Raw genomic sequence first — 19095 nt, forward strand, 5'->3', positions numbered from 1 at the left:
AGTTTTTTTAGCAAACTAATCTACTTGATGTAATACTTTTGTATGGGAAGGAAAAATATGATGAAAGATGTCGAGTTTTCATGTATGCAAAAAGTTATGATTAGCAGTGAACTTTTCAGTTAACAAGAGTGCTTCTTTCAGCTGAAGACATTTTCTGGCGGGAAATATTTTTTGGCGGCAAAATTTCAAGTTGCGCAACGCAATATCACGAATTCTTTCTGACTAAAATGCTTCAGTTAGTTCAATCGCGAAGGGAGGATAGGTTAAAAAATTGGTGAGGCCTACAATAAATAAGGCCACTAATGCTAAAGGTAAAAGCTCTTAAAAGCGTCTTATTTATTCAAAGTCCATGCCGACAATTACTTTTGAATTAAATTCTTTTTTTAATTAAATTATTTCAAAATTTAATTATTTTTAATTCTTAAAAGACACCGCACTTCATGGAAAAAAAAAACGAAAAAACCTATAACTTTGCTTAGGTTCAACAAAAAATCTCCATTCTTACACTAAAATGATTGTCAAATTATTCTCTACAGAATGAATAAGAGAATTCTGATGCGTCGTGAAAAAAATTTTCACGTTTTTTTTTTTTCACTAATTGACTTTACGACCCCGGACTTTCTGAAAAACTGAAAAAACTTGTAACTTTGCTCAGATTTAACGAAAAATCTCCATTCTTGCACTAAATGATCGTCAAATTCTCTACATATTGAATAAGAATTTCCTGATGCCCCGTGAACAAAAAATGTTCGCGTGTTTTTTCCACTAATTGAATTTAAAACTCATTCACTGCGCACGCCCGAAAGTTAACGACAGAACCGACCAACCGACCAACCAAGTCAACAGTCAGCCATCGCTATAACTCGTTCATTGTGCATGCGCACATTCACGAGTTAAAAACGAGAACCCAAATGCGGAGAATCCTATTCGAATCTGACATAAACAAAATGGCCGTCATACTCCAAAAAGTATAAGTAATCGCTATAGGAGATTTAATTCATTGAAACCCACGTGCTTGTGAGATGGTGACAGATGGAGCTGAATGAGGTCATGTCAAAACAAAGAAAGATTTCAGCATTTTTTGGCCAAGGTCAACCAGAAAACAATGTTGAAAATGCAGAAACCGATGAAGCTGAGCCTGGAAAAGATCAGGCGAGTGAACCAAAAGCTAAAGTTGCAAAGCGAAACTTTCAAGATACCTGGCTTGAAAATGGTTGAAGTACGATCCACCGAAGGGTATGTTCTGTTCGTGTTGCCAACAATCAGGTAAATCCAATCCTTTCACCAGTGGTTGCATAAACTATAGGACTTCAACACTAGTTCGCCATATTTGAAAGTCAAGACCACCGAAATGCTCTTCAAGAGATCAAAATGGCCGAAAATACATTTGTTAATGAATAAACTTGCTCTTTTCTATAAACAGGAGTTTTACATTTATTTTGATGAAAGTAATTCTATACCCAGATAAGTTTTTCATATTAAATAGAATACAAATTTAGTGCCCCTTAAAAAACTGAAATGTCCCCCTGAAAATTGTTGACTGGGACACATTGTCCCCCTCGATGGAAATCTAGATCAGACACTGTCAATAAAGCTTTTATTCGTTGTAAGAAAATTTTATTGTTTAGGGAATTAATTTTAAGGTACCTACCTACCTATCATATATCAAGAATTCAGCCACCTTTCCTCTCATCAATGTTGTTCCACCACTGAAAAAAGGCTTTTGAATTGTCTTACTTTTAAAGAACATTAAATGAGGGGGTGGGAAACAGTAGGTTTTACTAAAATTTTGTCTGTGCTTTTCTCCAGGGGGATACAGAAATACCAGTGCATACATTTCACACATTTCTCACCTAGATTTGTCCAAGCCCATTGGAATAATAATGTAGATCTTGTTTCTATTTATCTTCTAAAATGAGATTATCAGTGTATAATTACATGGTAATTTATCCTTACCTTACATACTGTAACATAGCCGGGTTGTCTATGTATGTTTTTGACTTTAATAGGATATGTTACTTACAGAAGCTTGCTGTGCTAGCTATGACCAACTCAGGCTGTCAATTTCATTCTGATCCTTTGTTTTCTAAACTGGATGTAGTACATAGTTTTCAAGTTAACTCTTTTCCTGTTACTAAATTTATGTTTTCCTACCATTTAATCGGGGTGAACCTAAACTACAGAAAGACAGTAGTTGCTACGGACACTATTTCATCAAGAGAAATTTTCTTGCTTAGCGGAATGTTCACGTGGAGGGATCTTTGAAGAAACTACTGAAATGAACACCTAAATCTAAATCTAAATCTCATTGTGCATGCGTAACTTGTGCCAGTCCCCAACTGTGTGCCTCAATGAGAAACACCTAAAAACTCTAAAGAAGAGAAACAAAGAAGGCATTTTTTCATTGGATCGGAACCGTATTGTCATTTTTCATCATCTGTAACATGGCACAGCCGTTTTCACAAAATCTATTGAGAATATTATTATTTTGGGAAAGTGTATCAAAAAAGGTCCTTTTGACATCATAACTTGTTTGAAAAATAGATTTTCTCTAAATTCATGCTACAGATGGTGTACTAGAATGTTCTTATCCTGTTCCCATAGTTTTGGTGTATAAAAAGGTAAACTCTGCCGGTTTTTAGTTTTTCTATGTTTTGGTCACGGGACTCCACAAATATGCCAGTGATTCCAACCAGTTGAAGAGGTGTTCAAAAGAACACACTTGGCCAAAAAAGATAATTATGGGAATGTGAGAAACAATGGCTTTCAGTCAGGCTTGACAACGGTTTTGTAGTTATGGGTCCCTCCCTTAAAACCAATTATTGCCTCTGACATTTCTCAATTTGTTGACTGTCGACTTGGTTGGTTGGTCGATCGGTCGGTCGGTCGGTTTTGTCGTTAACTTTCGGGCGTGCGCAGTGAATGAGTTTTAAATTCAATTAGTGGAAAAAAACACGCGAACATTTGTTGTTCACGGTGCATCAGGAAATTCTTATTCAATATGTAGAGAATAATTTGACGATCATTTAGTGCAAGAATGGAGATTTTTCGTTCAATCTGAGCAAAGTTACAAGTTTTTTCAGTTTTTCAGAAAGTCCGGGGTCGTAAACTCAATTAGTGAAAAAAAAAAAAAAAAAAAACCGTGAAAATTTTTTTCACGACGCGTCAGAATTCTCTCATTAATTCTGTAGAGAATAATTTGACAATCATTTTAGTGTAAGAATGGAGATTTTTCGTTGAATCTGAGCAAAGTTATAGGATTTTTTCGTTTTTTTCTACGAAGTGCGGTTTCTTTTAGGAATTAAAAATAATTTAATTTAGAAATAATTTAATTAAAAAATAATTTAATTTGTCAGTTTTCACGCGAAAGCGGAACGTGCCATGTCACGCATCATTGACGTCGTAAACAAAATTATGCAAATTTCTGGTGAAATGAACACTTTAAGATCTTGTCAGCATTCATAGAGGTTTCAAAGGGAAAAAATGTTTCATTTTCGAAATTTACAACTGGTAATTTATGGGAAAGCAAAAGGACGCGGTCGATAAATAATTCTTATTTAGCAAGAGCTTGTCAGAGTTCATTATTTTTACTTGAGGATTGCGTGGACTGAATTCCAAAGGAAAAATATCACGCATTTATGTCGGGCATGAAATGTAATGCGATACTTTGCTGAACAGATTTTCCTTTGTGAGAGCGGCTTGCCCTACAGTAATTTTGTAATTTAATTCCCAAAAAAACTTCACTTGCCCATCGGGCAAGTGATGGTTAGAATCCACTAGCCCGATCGCAAAATCCAGTACCCCCGGACTATCGGGGACACGAATTTGCATGACGTAGCTGCACATGGCGTGCTTCTATGAACTTTGAATAAAAAAACACGTGATTTTTTTTTAATCGGCGCATCAGAATAATCGGCTTATTCAATCTGTACAGAATAATTTGACAATCATTTTTATAGTACAGGAATGGTTATTTTTCGTTACATAATCGGGCAAAGATATAATTTCTTTTAGCTTTCAAGGAAGTTTCCGTAGCCGTCTAAATTTCAATTACTATGTGTCATCTGCATTCACGAGTTGGCTCACAGGAGCCTTTGATAGTTTTTTCTATGAACAGCAAAAATTTGAACATAGGTTGTACAGCTAGATTTGGAGAAATTAAGCGAGAGAAAATAGTTATTGCAACCTTCGGCGAGAAGACCATTGCGCCTGCTTGTTTCGGGAAAATCCGGGTTCCAGCGCGCGCGCGCTCCAACTGGTGAGTGCATGCTGCCTTCATGTTCAGGCATTTGGCACAAAAAATCGCAACTCTTCAAAGGCTTTAAGGCTGTTAAGGAATGGCAACCATTAGACAACACGTTTTTTTTATTTATCAAGCCCAAATACAAACTAGCTACTGTAAGCACACCTCTGGAACCTACCTGGAAAACCAGGAAATTTTGCCGAGAGCCGCCATTTTGTTTTTGTGCTCGCGGGATTTCCTCAGCTGGCTCGCGTGATTTTGCATGCACGTAAAGCTTTCGTGTGCCTTGGGCAGCGCACGCGCATATCAAAGCTCGCATAGTACAAAAACTGTAGTAAGCCACCTTAAATAGTTTACAATTCTTTATCAAGGTCCTCAAAACTTGGAACTCTCTTCCAGTGCTCAAAATTAACTTTGTGCAGTACTGGCCCTCTGGCCACCTCAGTCAAAATTTAACTGGTCAAACTGTAAGTTTCACTGGGCATGTACAGGAGCAACTCAATCTTAATGACAAACGTGTCTTAAAATAACTAGTTAAGGACGGCGCCTACTGTTGTTACTGCGCATACGTTCTGCGCATCTCGAGATACTCAGGTTTCCTATGGGTGGTGCCTACTAATAAAGAGACATTTTTGCGTGCTTTAAAACTATGCGGAGAAAGCAGAACTTAGCAGGTAGTTTTGGTATCCAAAAAGAAAACTGGGGCTAACCATGCATTTTTCAGAGATATAAAGCGTCAATTTGGAAAAAAGCACCATACGTTGCTTTGTATTTTGCTGCTTTTTAGAATAATTGTTGCTTAGTTATCTCTAAAAAATGCGTGGTTACCCCCAATTTTCTTCTTGGATTTTAATAGCCACTACTAAGGTCTGCTTTTCCTACATAGTGATAAACTGCGCAAAAATACTTCGCTATTAGTAGGCACCGTCCTTAAGTACAACTTCTAATCAGTTCTTGCAAGCCTTGTCATTGCGATTCAACATGTTACATGTTGGATTCATCTACGTCGAGATGGACTGGGCATGGCTTGATCCAGTTCTTAGACAAAATACCCGGCCAAAATGGTGGAGATATGATCGTAGCACCATAACTTTGAAAATGTTTTCGTTTTAAAGCTAAGAAGCTAGTATTTGAAGTTCACTTAATAAGGTTTGCAAATAATTCAAAATTAATTGTATCTCTCCTGGCCAAAATGGCCAGTTGTTCCAAATTTCTGCTGGCCAGAGTGTTATTTCAACATACAGGCCAATAGCCAGCAGACCACCATTAGTGTCAAGCCCTGCTCTTCCAACACATATCACTGGTTCATCTAGCTTTCCTACCGTCAAGAAACGAACGTACAAGTTTTTGTTGAAAGAATTTGATTTTTGTTCATGCCTCACACGTATACTCAGTACTATTTTGTAGTTATTGTGTTTTCAAGATGACCTCTTAATGTAAGCCTGATGGTTTCTTGAGGTCTCCTTGCATATCCTTATTGTTACAGTTGTCTTTTTATTTTTGGACTTCAAGTATGATCTAATAATTTTGCCACAGATGTGGCTGGTTAACAGTTCTCCCATTACTGTAACTTTGACATTTCAGTTGTGTACATCACTTACTCTACTCTACCTATAAATTTGGAAGTTGAACACAAAGATTTTGAAATGCATCCAAGTTTCTTTCTTGATGTGGGGCCTCATTTTGATTGCAAAGCTTTGTTGCAGCCTTCATGAACTGATGCCAATTGGTATCCTGGGGCCCGTTTCTCGAAAGTCCCGGTAACTTACCGGGCCCGATAAGTGATGTTGGTGATAAATGTTTCTTAACAGAAGTCAATTTTTGTTAGCTTTGAATACTAAATTTTAAAATCTTACAATTCTATAAACACATTGGCCAAGTACCATGTCCGTAATCACAGTGTAATCGGCGAAAAAAACATTTAAAAATATACTTACCGGGCCCAGTAAGTTAAGGGACTTTCGAGAAACGGGCCCCTGGTCACTTGTCATGGATGGATGAGTTTGCAAGACAGATTACTATACTGATATAATCAATGCAAATAAAAAACAGACTGCATTGAGAATAGAAACTTGGATGCGTTTTAAAAGCTCTGTGTTCAACTACTATTGAACTTACTCCTAGTAGAAAAAAGAATTGTAATTTTAACTATTAATTCACAGCATCAGAATCCTCATGCTGACATAACATTATTTATTTTGTTCTTATTTTCAACAGAAAACAAGCTTTTGAGGCAGCCCTACTGGCTCGTACATGGGCTATAAAATATGAAGACATCAAATGGCCAAAAAATAAAGGGAAGTTAGGAAGCAGGAAGAGTATGGTATGCTGCTGATTTCACCTAACTTAATTTCTTTACAGCGACACCTACTTTAATTTAAGGTGGCTGAACACAGTTTGTGCGCGCTTTACAGATTCTGTTAGTGATGCTATTAAGCGCGCGCTAGGGTTGTGGTAAGCAAATACTATCGATCCCTTGATTTTATACCAAATGGATCACAAAGGTAAGTTTTGCTCTTATAATAACTTAGTTTCTCGTTTGTGAATCCTTCTTCATTTGTCGCCGAACAAAGAAAGTGAGTTCACAATGAGCTAAGCCTTTTTGTACGCTTTTCATCTTTCTGAGAAACCCTAATTAAAAGCCACGCATGCGCATTTGAGCAAAAAATTGTGACTGGTTATTTTAATGGAAATGAACTGTTTTCTAAGGAACTGCTCGTTAGAATTTCGTGAAATTTGACAAAACAGTAGTTTTCTAAAAGTAAAACTTGCCTACAAACCAAAAACAAAATCTAACAGAGGGTATCTTCAAAAAACATTAAAGTGCAAAACCAACATTTACAGGAGATCTGTCTGTTAAAATTACATGAAAGCAGCGTCACTATGTCAGTATTTTGTAAGTTTTTCTGGATACAAAATATGGAAAAAATCTAACGAGTGCATTGTTTAAAAATTAAGAAAAAACATTATTTGTGGACGGTTAATAGCTTGCTGCGTTGCCATGGCAACGGCACCTTGTTTAACAAGAAGTATGAAAATTTATTCCCTTTTAGTTAATCTTGCACAATGCTAATTTCGGGTACTCAGAAGTACGTAGTTTCAAATAATGTTTACTAACACCTGTGAACTGGAAAAACTGTGTTCGGCCACCTTAAATAGCTTAAGGGATATTCATAGCTCTTACAAACAGTTGGAAGTCAAAGTGAATTTCATATTGTGTTTCTTAAATTAAAATTTAAGGAATTTGTTGTTATTGTTCTGTGAATTGTTGTTCCTGAGGTTTAACATGGAATAAGGCCAGTGGGATGCCCCCTTTAACAAATTATGCTATAAGACAGTAAGTAAGTTGTCCTTTGATTAGTAGCTGGGCATGTAGTGTGCACATGCAGCAATAACTGAGCAGTAGGTAAAGGTATATTTTACCACCAAGTAGGGCTTTCTATAAGAGACAAGCCCATTGCCTGCCTCAACTTAATGAAGCTAAATTTTCCGTCTCAAATTCTCTGAAACTGATGTGGAATTGAACTACATCAGTTGTCAACTTGAAAGGTACTTATGGTTTAATGATCCTAAAGGCTGGAAGTTGAGGAAGACAGTGAGTTATTAGATATCCCAGGCAAAACTTTAGGCACCGCATATAATGTCAGTTTCTTGGGGAACTCTTGGGGAACCATGGCCGCAGCTGCCCTGTTAGGAGTCAGCCGTAGAAGTCATACACATGTGGCAATCAACATGAAGTTGGCCTTAAAAATAAGGATAATTTACATAATACCTATTCTATTAAAATATTATTTGAAGTAGAAGAGGCACACTTTAGGGGCAGTGCTTTATGTTGTTTCTGTTTTATAACAAAAACTTGGCACATTAAAATACCACTTGCCTAGCGAGGAAGTGGATTGGAGAATTGACCTCCCAGTTGATCTTTACCTTCTCTATGTACAGGCAAGTATGGCTGGAAGTGAACGTGGATCAGTGGAAGACCTCAGAGGGCAAATTTTTACAGTCCTTGGAACTTATGAGGTTTGTGGAATAATCCTTTGATACACATTGTTTACAGTAAGAAAGTATGATAATTTTCCTGTTCAAAATATCTGTTTCATTAGCAAGTGTTTGAGGAGACAGTTTGCCAGCTCAGAGTGTACTATAACAAAATAAACAAAGCAAAAGCAAAACAAACATTGTTGAGACTGCAATGACTGAGAATCTGTAATTGCAGGTTAAGATATGTGTTTATTTTTTATTTTTGTCACACCCTAATGAGAAGTTACATGGAAGGAACTGAGGTACATAGTTTTTCAATGCTGCATGAAAATCACATCCAGTTGAATTTCAGTAGTGCCCATCCTCGGCCCTCGTCATGATTTTTTCCAGACTTGAATGTTGTTTTTTCCACAGATTTTCTTTTCGCAATTGCATAAGTTGCGTAGATCAACTGCGATGGTTGTGCACTTATTCATTCTTTCACCTGCACTTCAAATAATAATATGATATTCATATATGTCACTTTAATGTCAATACTATGAATTCACAAAATGACTAGCTCCCAGATGGGTGATAACTTTAGCTCGATATTGGTAGAGCACCAGACTCGTACCCAGTCGCTATTTATGTGTTTTGTGGGGTGAGAAGATTGGATACGAGGATGGATTGAGGTGCGCGGGGTGTCATGGGAAGAGGCGAAGGAAAAATAGCGACTGCCAGATTTCGTTTGACAGATACATGAAATCGTGCGTGGAACCGTGTAGTGCCCTTTTTCAAGAAAACGGAGTAATTTTAGACATTTCTTGCAGTCAAAATTCGCTGTGGGTTCTAGTTTGGTATTTAACGAGCTAAAGCGTTCGTCCGATGAGTGATTTCTTTTTTGCTTGCTTGTAATGTTGTGCTGCCGTAATGGCTTCTTCGCGGGAACATTCGTGGGGAGACGATGTGGGTGATTTGAACAGTTCTTTCAGTGAATTGTGGATCGAAGGTTAGTATCACAGTCATGTTTCATCTTTCCGCGAGTATTCCCGCGAAGAAGCCATTACGGTAGCACGACATTACAAGCCAACAAAAAAGAAATCACTCTTAACGCCATATAGGTTAAGGTTAGGGTTAAGGAAGGGGGGGGGGGGGGGGGGGTTGGGGTCATACACGAGCTCCTAACCGCCATATTGGAGCGAAATCTGCCAGTCGCTATTTTTCCTTCGCCTCTTCCCATGACACCCCACGCGCCTCAGTCCATCCTCGTATCCAATCTTCTCACCCCACAAAACACGTAAATAGCGACTGGGTACGAGTCTGGTAGAACACTGCACCGGTATTGTAGAGGTCATCCTGTTCAAACCTGAATTTTTTCAGTTTTTCTTTTCTTTTCACAACTGCATAAGATGCCTACATGACTGTGATGGTTATTCACTTTTCATTATATCTAAGGAAGGCCAAAAATTAATGAGATGGTAGGTCCTTAGAACCAATGGCCACAGGAACAATACAGATAAATAGAACTTAATTGAGACTTAGATTACTTTTACCCTGAATTACATGTACAACTGTAACTTTGATCAGAATGAAGGTAAACCCGTACCATGGGGCATTTGAATAGCTCGTTTGTCCCTGTCGTGGAGCATTTGTTAGTTTGTTTTAGAAAACTGGCAATGTCGTCCTGGAGTGGGGGGAAGGGGGGAGTGTGCACTGCTGAAAACGATGCATAAACCCAGCAGCAACCTACAGTCGAACCTGTATTAAGCTGTCACCCTCGGGGAAAAGCTAAGTGACCGCTCAACACAGGTTCAGGCAGGTTGACTGCTTAATACAGGTTGCACAGAATACACGTCAAACACAATAAAAACGACATTTCATATAACATTTGATAACTTAGTGTACAGTTTACGCACAAAAGCGCTCACAAGATCACTTATTTGGTTAAGAAACTAGTGCAGCGATAAAATGGTATGGCAAAAGAGAACATGGTATAGAAATGAACTAATAAAACATTAACGCCAAGATCCTGCGGTCAGCTGGTCGGATCGTTAGAAATTCAATTGCCCAGCATGCTATTCGTTACCGTATTTGAGTGGTTTCCTTTTACAAAGTGACCGTTTAAAGCAGGTCAAGACAATAGAAACAGCTCATTGGGAGTTACAGTAGTAAAGAGTGTCCACGACCGCTTCATAGAGGTCAACATTACAGTAATTAAGGAAGGATATTTTCTGGCATTTGACCAACGACCGCTTAATAGAGGGTGACGGCTTAATACAGGTTCGACTGTATTATGTACAGTAAGGGGTTCCTGACCTAAACAAGAGCTTTCAAGGGTTATTGTAAAATTTGTTAGATAGCAAGGTTTGTTGAGTGCAACGGTAAGTTGCTGTAAATGACAAAAACAACTATAATGACAAACTAAATTGTGCAAATTATGTACATAAACATTTATGGCATGGCTTTTGAAGTTTGTTAGATAACCATTGTTGGACCAAAATTAGTGACTAGTTAATTCTAAATTGTCTGAACACTTGTTGTCAAGACCGCTATTCCCAAATGTTGCCATTTATGAGTGAGTTACACTCTCATTACTTTTATAGGGTAATTTGGTGGCAGTTAAAAATATACAAAAGGCTAAAGTTAATCTGGACCGAAATGTCTTGTTGGAGCTCAAGGAGGTAAGATTTATTTACCCTCTGACTTAAATTCAGTGCTCTCAAAATGTGCTGACAATGTGAGACATTTTGCAGCCCTCAGACAGTTATTTGATGCACAACATTCTGGACACCATCACCCTTGCTGCTGACTCCTCCTGTTATGCTTCTTATTTCCACAAAACATTTTGAGAGGGCTTGCTATTATAATACTAGATAATGTTGTGTGGTCAAGTTGTTTGATGTGTTTTATGGTTGTGTATTTTGTTTTGTATGCTGTTGGTGTTGAATAGTAAAGTATTTCTTTCTTTGTTTTTAGATGAAAGATCTCACGCACCAAAATATCAACACATTTGTTGGTGCTTGTGTTGATCCCGGTAACATCTGTATACTGAGCCAATACTGTAACAAGGGAAGTCTCCAGGTAAGGAAAATTTGTTTGTGGCCTAGTCTGCATTAATTGATGTAACTGCAAAGGGTAAGCGGTTCAGTTGAAAAATAATTTTAATTTAGCTTCAATGTTGACATACAAATTATAAATTTGTCAACAAAATGTACAGTTACATCCTATGTGGGCAATTGATCTTTGATTCGCATTGACTGCATTGCTGTTAAATGAGTTAACTCTGAACAGCAGCTGGTAATCCTTATGTCAGAATGTTCAACTTTCAGCCAGTGGTGACGTGTTTTTCTGAGGGCCTCAAAACTCGCAAATGTGTGATATTCTTTAAGTGGTTGGTTTTTTTTCCCACCAGGATGTGTTGCATAATACCAACCTTAAACTGGACTGGATGTTCAAAATGTCTATTGCAGCTGACATTGCTCGAGTATGTATACTATTTTAACATGTGTTGGTTGAGTTTACCTGCGATATAAGCATTTATTATTGAACACTAATCAGTAGAGTACAAACAACGGCCAAAGTGAGTAGAAATACTTCACGGTATTTGTACAACACAAGACCGGTTTGACTAGTTTTCTGTCATTAACTTCAGCTTAGGTCCGTGTCAGACGCGTTACTTCACATGACCCGATTGAGGCTGAGTATCAGGCTTTTCAGAGGGCCTGGTTAGAGCCGAATCGAATTCTAATTTAGACCGACCTAAATTAACCAATCCCGGCTTAAGGACGTTCGCGCGAAAATGTTTTAACATTGATTTTTTTCAAACTTCTGCTGCAGTTAGTCTATGAATTACTTACATATGAAATGCAAAAAAAAAAAAAAAAAAAAAAAAAAATGGGGGTCACCGACTTCGTTTCGGAGATATGACTTCTGCAAGTTTGCGCTTATTTTGAGAAATCGGTCCTCGTCACTCGATATGACCTCACCGGTTGTTGATGCAAAATTTTTATAAACGAATCGCTGGAGACAAACCTCCATTCCCGAAGTTTATTTCAGAGGATCTATTAAACAAATAAATTCCTCTTTTATTATCCTTAAAGCTACAACTAATTTTTAATAATTGTATTTCCACTCCAGAAGTGGCACAAAATGTGCGGAGTTTGATCGCGCGTGGGTAGATAAATTAAAAAAAAAAAAATTTCCCACATTGATTTTTCTTTCGTTTGATGACAGTAAGCAGATATCTGTCAAAGGAGGTTAACCGTCTAAAAAAAATTGGGGGTCACCGACCTTTTGAAACCGCAAAATCCAGTTGAAGTTGTCGAAGACGTGAGAAACTTACGGAAGTCACGTTTTTGCGTGACAGGTCGGAGAAGCACTGGAACCTAAACAGGGTTATCTATCCCATAATTCACAGCTCACAATGGTTGCTCGCCCTCTGATCGTCTAAGGGGGTGTTTACATGTGAAAACTCGCCCCGGTGCGAGTTTGATACCGATATGACATTGCGATTTCATACCGTGTTTACATGAATGGACACTTCATTTCGACCGACGTGATTGTGACGCCCAGGTGACGCCATATTGGATTGGATATCGAAGACTGCGCATGCGCTACCCGTTCTAGACTCCCAGGAGAATGATTTCATGCCGGAGCGAACAGCCGTACCGCGTTTACATGACATCGGGATGAGTTTTCGTACCGGAATGAAAATCTCGCCCCGGTACAGCTACCGGGGTGAACTCGCACCGGTATGACTCGCTCCGGTACAAGATTTTGTGCTGGTATCATGTAAACGAATACAGAGCCACAAGAGGGAACTGGAGTGAACTCGTACCGGAACGAAAGTCGCGCCAGTATCATGTAAACACCCCCTAAGTTGTTTATTGTTATTCTACCTTCAAAACTTATACAGCTGTTTAGCAAATGCCAGGAAAATTCATCTATAGCCGTGAGCGAGGCGAAAATGTGAGAAGTACGCTTATTTATTTACCTAAAATAGGTATGTGGAGATTGATTGTACACGGGATTGGTGATCAATAAAATTGCTTTCTTGTATAAGGTGAAGACTTTCTCGTTTACTGTCAAAACTTAAAAAAGCTTAAAGGTGACTTCGATTGACGAATAGACTAAATAAAGTATTGCATTTCAATTGTTTTATTATATCGAGAGTCAAGTAAATATATTAATCTCTTGGCGCGGAATACCCGCAGGTATCGACGCCTTTTCTTGGACTTTTTGTTGTAAACTTAACCCGTCTAATCGTTTCACGTCGATTTTTCGTTTCAAAACTGTGCAACGGAGATGAATTTCCCCCTTTTCCCTCTTTTTAATGCTCTCACGTCGGCCGACATGTGTGTTTACCTCCGTCTTCCTAGATCCTCCGTGTATCGTCAACCATGAATTGCGCGTGACATTGCTTGGCGTGTGCGTTACCTGCGCACTAAAGATGCGCATAAACAATTAGCGCGAACGTCCTTAATTGATTCATACGCCAAACTTAATTTGACCGAATTTAATTCACTGAAGCATACTATGACCGAAAAGAATTGCGGATTTGGGTCAGTTGAAGCATTTTATTCAGTTCGTGTGAAGTACGGTGTACAGATGTTAATCCTGACCGAACAAGGAGAGAAAAATAGCTGAGCCGCTCCGAATTAGATGAGCCGTTCTGAATTGATTGAGAAGCCGTACTTTGCATGAACTTAATTGATAGATTTCGATTCGGCTTATGTGAAGCACGGCGTCTGAACCGGGCCTTAGACAATCCGGTACCCAGAGTCCTCAGGCTGTCTGTCAGTTACATTAAAAATTAGCAGCACCTCACTTGCAACATACAACAGCCAGTCTATGGGTACAGTAAAATGAATTGTTGGCACCCCAATTCAAATTAATAACAACAATATTCTTCTTTCATGACAGGGGATGCATTTCTTGCAAAATAGCGCAATTGGAGTTCATGGCAATTTGAAATCTTCAAATGTGGTCATTGACAGTCGCTGGACCTGTAAAGTGACAGATCATGGCTTGTTCCTATTCAAAGAGGGGCAAGAGATTGATGTGGAAGCTGGATCAGAAGCCAAGTATTTTGGTAGCTGTACATTTCTAAAATACATCTATTGTTTTAAAGCTATTGTGTGTCAGGGTTAAAGTGGATGAAACAATTTCTTCAGATCAGCTTCATGTAGACTACTTACAGTGCGACTAGTATTACCGGGGTCACTTAAAAACTGGCCAATCAGATCACAGTAGGATACGAACAGTGAATAATTCCAAAATTTTGAGTTTTAATTCTTGTTTCTGTTTACTCGTGATTGGTTCAATTGGCTTTGGTTGAAATTCGTTGTTCTTGTCCTGTAATCTGATTGGCCAATTTTGTTTAAGTGACCCCAGTAAGGGTATGTAGTCGCACTGTAAGCCAAAATTCAAGTTCTTCTAGTGTTAAAATTGCAAAGGACAACTGACAGAGTTTGGAAAATGGCAAAAAAAGACAAAAGAAATGATGATAAATCGCCTCATTTCTTTTCTTCTCTGTTCATAAACCAGATGAATTGAATTGTGTGGTATGATTGGCTGCAGAAGTAGTCTAGATTTTTTTTTCATCCGGACCTTTCACTTTGGATAACTTGTGCAGCTATTTCAAATGTTGTTTTCAGTATCAATGTGGTGTATCAGACTAGGTGGTAAAAAAAATACTGGAATGCATATTCACAGATATTAAGCAAGGAAATTCAGGTGATTTTTTTTTTTTCAAAGATGGTAAGTTTCAGCAGTCACTGCTGTAGTATGCATTAAAAATATGTGATCTCTTTGCTTCGGTTGGGAGAACTTGTAGTGAGTCTATCACCAGACAAAAGGTTTAATGGTTAGTGCAGAGTTTTACTGGTGACTTTGGTGGCAATTAGATTGGAGTGCTATTAAACGTTCTTTTGATGGATTGCAAGAGAACCATCACAAGTTTCCTACAAACATCACACCTACTATTCTGCCATAATCAAACACAACTTCTTAAAAATGGCATTGAAATCTTGTACAATCAGTTGCAGTTGACACAGCTAATTTAAAATTTAAGAACAGTCATGAAATAGAGGGTGCAATACGACTTTGTTCAAATTTCTTCAAGTTACTAACCTATATATGATTGCTTCAAACTAAGTTTATTTCGGACCAATATTACCTGAAGGTTCTATAAAATCATCTAATTTGTTATCTCTGAAAGGAATCCAAAATGCCTATTTGCTTCATGTGTACACAAAATTTGCACACTAGTTAAACGGTGGCTTTTTGGAGATATTTTACGGAACAGTAGGGAAACCATGGAAACGGTACTTAGCTCAACAAGACGTAGGAAAGTACATTCCTTCTTAGTTAGTCTTACACCCTACCAGGTTTGGGCGTCCAGAAATACATAGTTTCCAAATAACGTCTTCTAGCACCTGTACACTAAAAAACTATATTTGGCCACCTTAAACGGTGGCTTTTTGGAGATGTTTTACAGAACAGTAGGGAAACCAGTTCAAAACTGGTTTTCAAGAAGGGACTGGGGCGAATTTTACTAAAACGACTCAAATCTAGATCAAATTTCCACTTGGCATATTCTTCAGCCAAGTCCTTACCATGGTCAATATCATTGTTAAGCTATCTAAACTTCAGTCAATTGAAAAACTTGATTTTTTTCTTTCTTTTCAGATGCCCTTTGGACTGCACCAGAACACATTTTTAATGACTCTTTTCCTCGCTCTCAGAGTGGAGATGTGTTTAGCTATGGAATCATCCTTTCCGAAATTTTAACCCGTGGTTTGCCTTTCAGCATGTTTGAAGAGTTGTCAGCTAAAAGTACGTGTCTAGTTGTATGTTATTGCGGTAATCTGGGTCTGGCAATGGGCTGTACTCGCATAAGATGGCGAATGGTACATTTATCCATAATTTTTAGCGCACGAAAACCCTAGAAACAGTCACAAAACGCACAGAAAAGTTCTTAAAACTTCAAACCTAGCAACCACAATGTTTTTAGTACAGGGACAAATTTCGCAAAAAATATGGCGTTCTGTATGCGTGTTGGCTGTGCTAGGTTTGCAAGGTATTGTGGCAAAATGTACAGCGGCTTTTTCCGTTCGGTAGATTACTAAATACTTAATACTTGTAATGCGCAATTCACATTACACATTAAATAGTTTTTTGTCACCTCAAAATATGTGACTATGTCATTTTTTTGTAGTCGGCCAGTTAAAATCACGTTCATATCTTTTGTCCTCGAGGAGAAGCAATTTTATTAAATGATTTAATGAAAAGATTGCGATAATAAAGATAGGAGCGAACAACCCTAAAACAGGCTCGTAATATTACCTTACTAGAAGGGTAACCCGTTATATAATAGCCCCAGCATATAGAATTGGCATTGGAAATCCCTGCACTGCACATGCGATTACCATAATATAGTTAGTACGTGATTTCGAACATCCCAGAAATGTCTTTTGCTATGTATTATCTAAATGAACTGAACACCTTCTCTCTAGCAATGATTGAACGTGTTCAAAAAGGAGGAACTCCATCCTTCCGTCCCCGGGTAACAAAGGATATGGCAGAACATCCTCTCTACATACAGATGATGAAGCAGTCCTGGGACCAGGACCCAGCTCTAAGGCCCAAGTTTTCTGAGTGTCTTAAACTCTTAAAGCAGATGAACAAAGGAAAGTAAGTGAAAAACTAGTCTGTTTATATGTATAATTTGCAGCTGTGATCATTTTCTGAAAATGCCTGTGTTTGCCTAGAACTTGGTTATGTTATGAAGGTTTACTGAAAATGTCTAAGGATATCCAACTTAAGGTGGCTTACTACAGTTTTAATGGAGTATAAGGGCACAACTTTTAACTCTTTTAAAAAAGGTTCCAAGCTGTTTTTCCCTTCACTTTTTACTGTTTGCTTAAGTCTTTTACGATTCTATGTGAAATTTGAACAATTAAACATCAACAAATAGCCAACATGAGCGACCGAGTATCCAATGAGAGACTGGGCACTAGTAGGTTAAGTCACGTTTTTCTCAAATTCTACCCGTATGACCCCACCTGAAAATTTCAGGAATAAGAAATTGGGTCTGATTTAACATTCATGCAAAGTAAAATAAAAATCTGTAAGACAGTTTTTGTGCAAACTAAGAGAATGTGAAATCAAAAATAGCTCAAAATCTGTCTTACAGATTTTTCAAAAATTTTGGCTCCAAACGTGATTCACCCGAACAAATCAACCGTGAAAATTTCATCATAAGTTGTACGGTAAGTTTTCGAGCAATCCTCGATCAAAGACAGGTTTTTACAACCTCGGACGAGAATTGAATTGCGCATGCCCTTTATTTAAGCGCGCGCTCATGTAACGCCATGTATCGCGTGCGAGAAAGGTACCGTAAATTAGAGCTCTTTTACTGAATGTTTATCAAACTTTTTTGCCATATTTTTTTAGCCCTAGGCTTGATTACATGTTTGAACGGAGTTTTGAAACTATCGCTAGATATACCAAAGAGATTTGACGCCTTTCAAGGGCTGAAGTGGTTTTTGTTACTTCTTGAGGTTACTTGCGTCATTTTTGCACGCGCGACAAATACTGACGTGTGGCAGGCTATCATAGCGCGCGCTACTAAGTCTCGGAAAAACTGTAGTAAGCCACCTTAAACGACAACAAAGATTGCTCATCTCCGGGAAGATAAAGTCTGATATTCTTCACTAGAGAAACAACAAAAAATCAGATGCCCCTGATAGGGAATTGAACCCATGGCACGCGTGCTCGGAGTCGTGACTAAGACTCTTTCCTCCTCCCCCACCCACCCCCAACCCCCTTCTTTCAGGTTTTACATTATATAACATTGCGACCACAGAGTGTTTTCATGGCAGCCATGTTGGAGGAGCCCAACAATAAAAGATATTTGCATAAAAATAAAATTTATTTTCCAAAGGAAATCATTCTATTTTTTCGCTCCTCCGATATGGCCGCCGTGAACACACACTATGGATACTGGTTTTTCTTTACTGTTGAGGCATTTTCTTTTATTGGTCAAAAAAAAAAAAAAAAAAAATACGTGTAGAGTGTTTGGTTTAAACACGTCAAGGTCACCATTCACGAACAACTGTTACGTCCACTAGGGAAATCAACATTATGGATACTATGATCACCATGATGGAGAAGTATACCGATCATTTGGAGGACATTGTTGCTGAACGAACTGCTGAACTTGCAGCTGAAAAGGCGAAGACGGATGAATTGTTATACAGGATGTTACCAAAGTATGAATGTGTCTTTTGGAGTGGGAAAGAAGATCGGGGGTTATGGGAAAAATCAAACAATGAAACAACATTTTGTAGCATTTGGTTGACTCCCCTGTGGGTTGTCTCGCAGGTCCAGGTTAGCCTGGTTAAAATCAGTTACAACTCACTTGAACTGATTAACAATAACTTATTGATTGATCGACTACAGTATTTATTTGTTGCATGTGTTTTAATAAAATGTTATTTTCGCGTACAAATTCTTTAAAAATTCTAAAATTTTAACAGCGTCGAATACACTCGAGCTCGAAGCGAAGAAAAATCACCGAACTGTACGTTCGTAGTAGCCCCACCCAAATTTGCGTGTATCCTCGCACCTTTACGACGCGAAGGGTGGCGCAATCTTTTTTAAGAATATAGTTTTTGCTACAACACATGGGTTTACATGGACCCCATGGACGGTCTCAATCCCCGATTATGGCTCCTGGTGTGATATAACTTACCAAAATTCGCTTTAAGGACGGTGCCTACTTTTGTTACTGCGCATACGTTTTGCGCATCTCGAGATACTCGGGTTTCCTATGGGTGGCGCCTACTAATACAGGGATATTTTTGCGCGGTTTAAAACTATGGGGAGAA

General features: G+C 38.3%; 1 protein-coding gene across 9 annotated transcripts in view; it reads left to right on the forward strand.

Annotated features, from left to right (window-relative positions):
- Positions 1 to 19095, forward strand: part of LOC146481156 (atrial natriuretic peptide receptor 1-like) — an 82302-nt gene that overhangs the window by 51253 nt on the left and 11954 nt on the right. For all 9 annotated transcript variants that reach the window (XM_085108798.1, XM_085108802.1, XM_085108803.1 and 6 more), the window contains 9 exons: positions 6461 to 6566; positions 8186 to 8263; positions 10807 to 10884; positions 11180 to 11284; positions 11616 to 11687; positions 14126 to 14294; positions 15893 to 16039; positions 16720 to 16897; positions 18337 to 18477. In XM_085108798.1, coding sequence (XP_084964924.1) covers positions 6461 to 6566; positions 8186 to 8263; positions 10807 to 10884; positions 11180 to 11284; positions 11616 to 11687; positions 14126 to 14294; positions 15893 to 16039; positions 16720 to 16897; positions 18337 to 18477 — 1074 coding nt within the window. The remainder of the gene's footprint in view (positions 1 to 6460; positions 6567 to 8185; positions 8264 to 10806; positions 10885 to 11179; positions 11285 to 11615; positions 11688 to 14125; positions 14295 to 15892; positions 16040 to 16719; positions 16898 to 18336; positions 18478 to 19095) is intronic.

This window comes from Pavona decussata, unplaced genomic scaffold (assembly GCF_977016875.1).
Source record: "Pavona decussata unplaced genomic scaffold, jaPavDecu1.1 SCAFFOLD_51, whole genome shotgun sequence".
Classification (NCBI taxonomy): domain Eukaryota; kingdom Metazoa; phylum Cnidaria; class Anthozoa; order Scleractinia; family Agariciidae; genus Pavona; species Pavona decussata.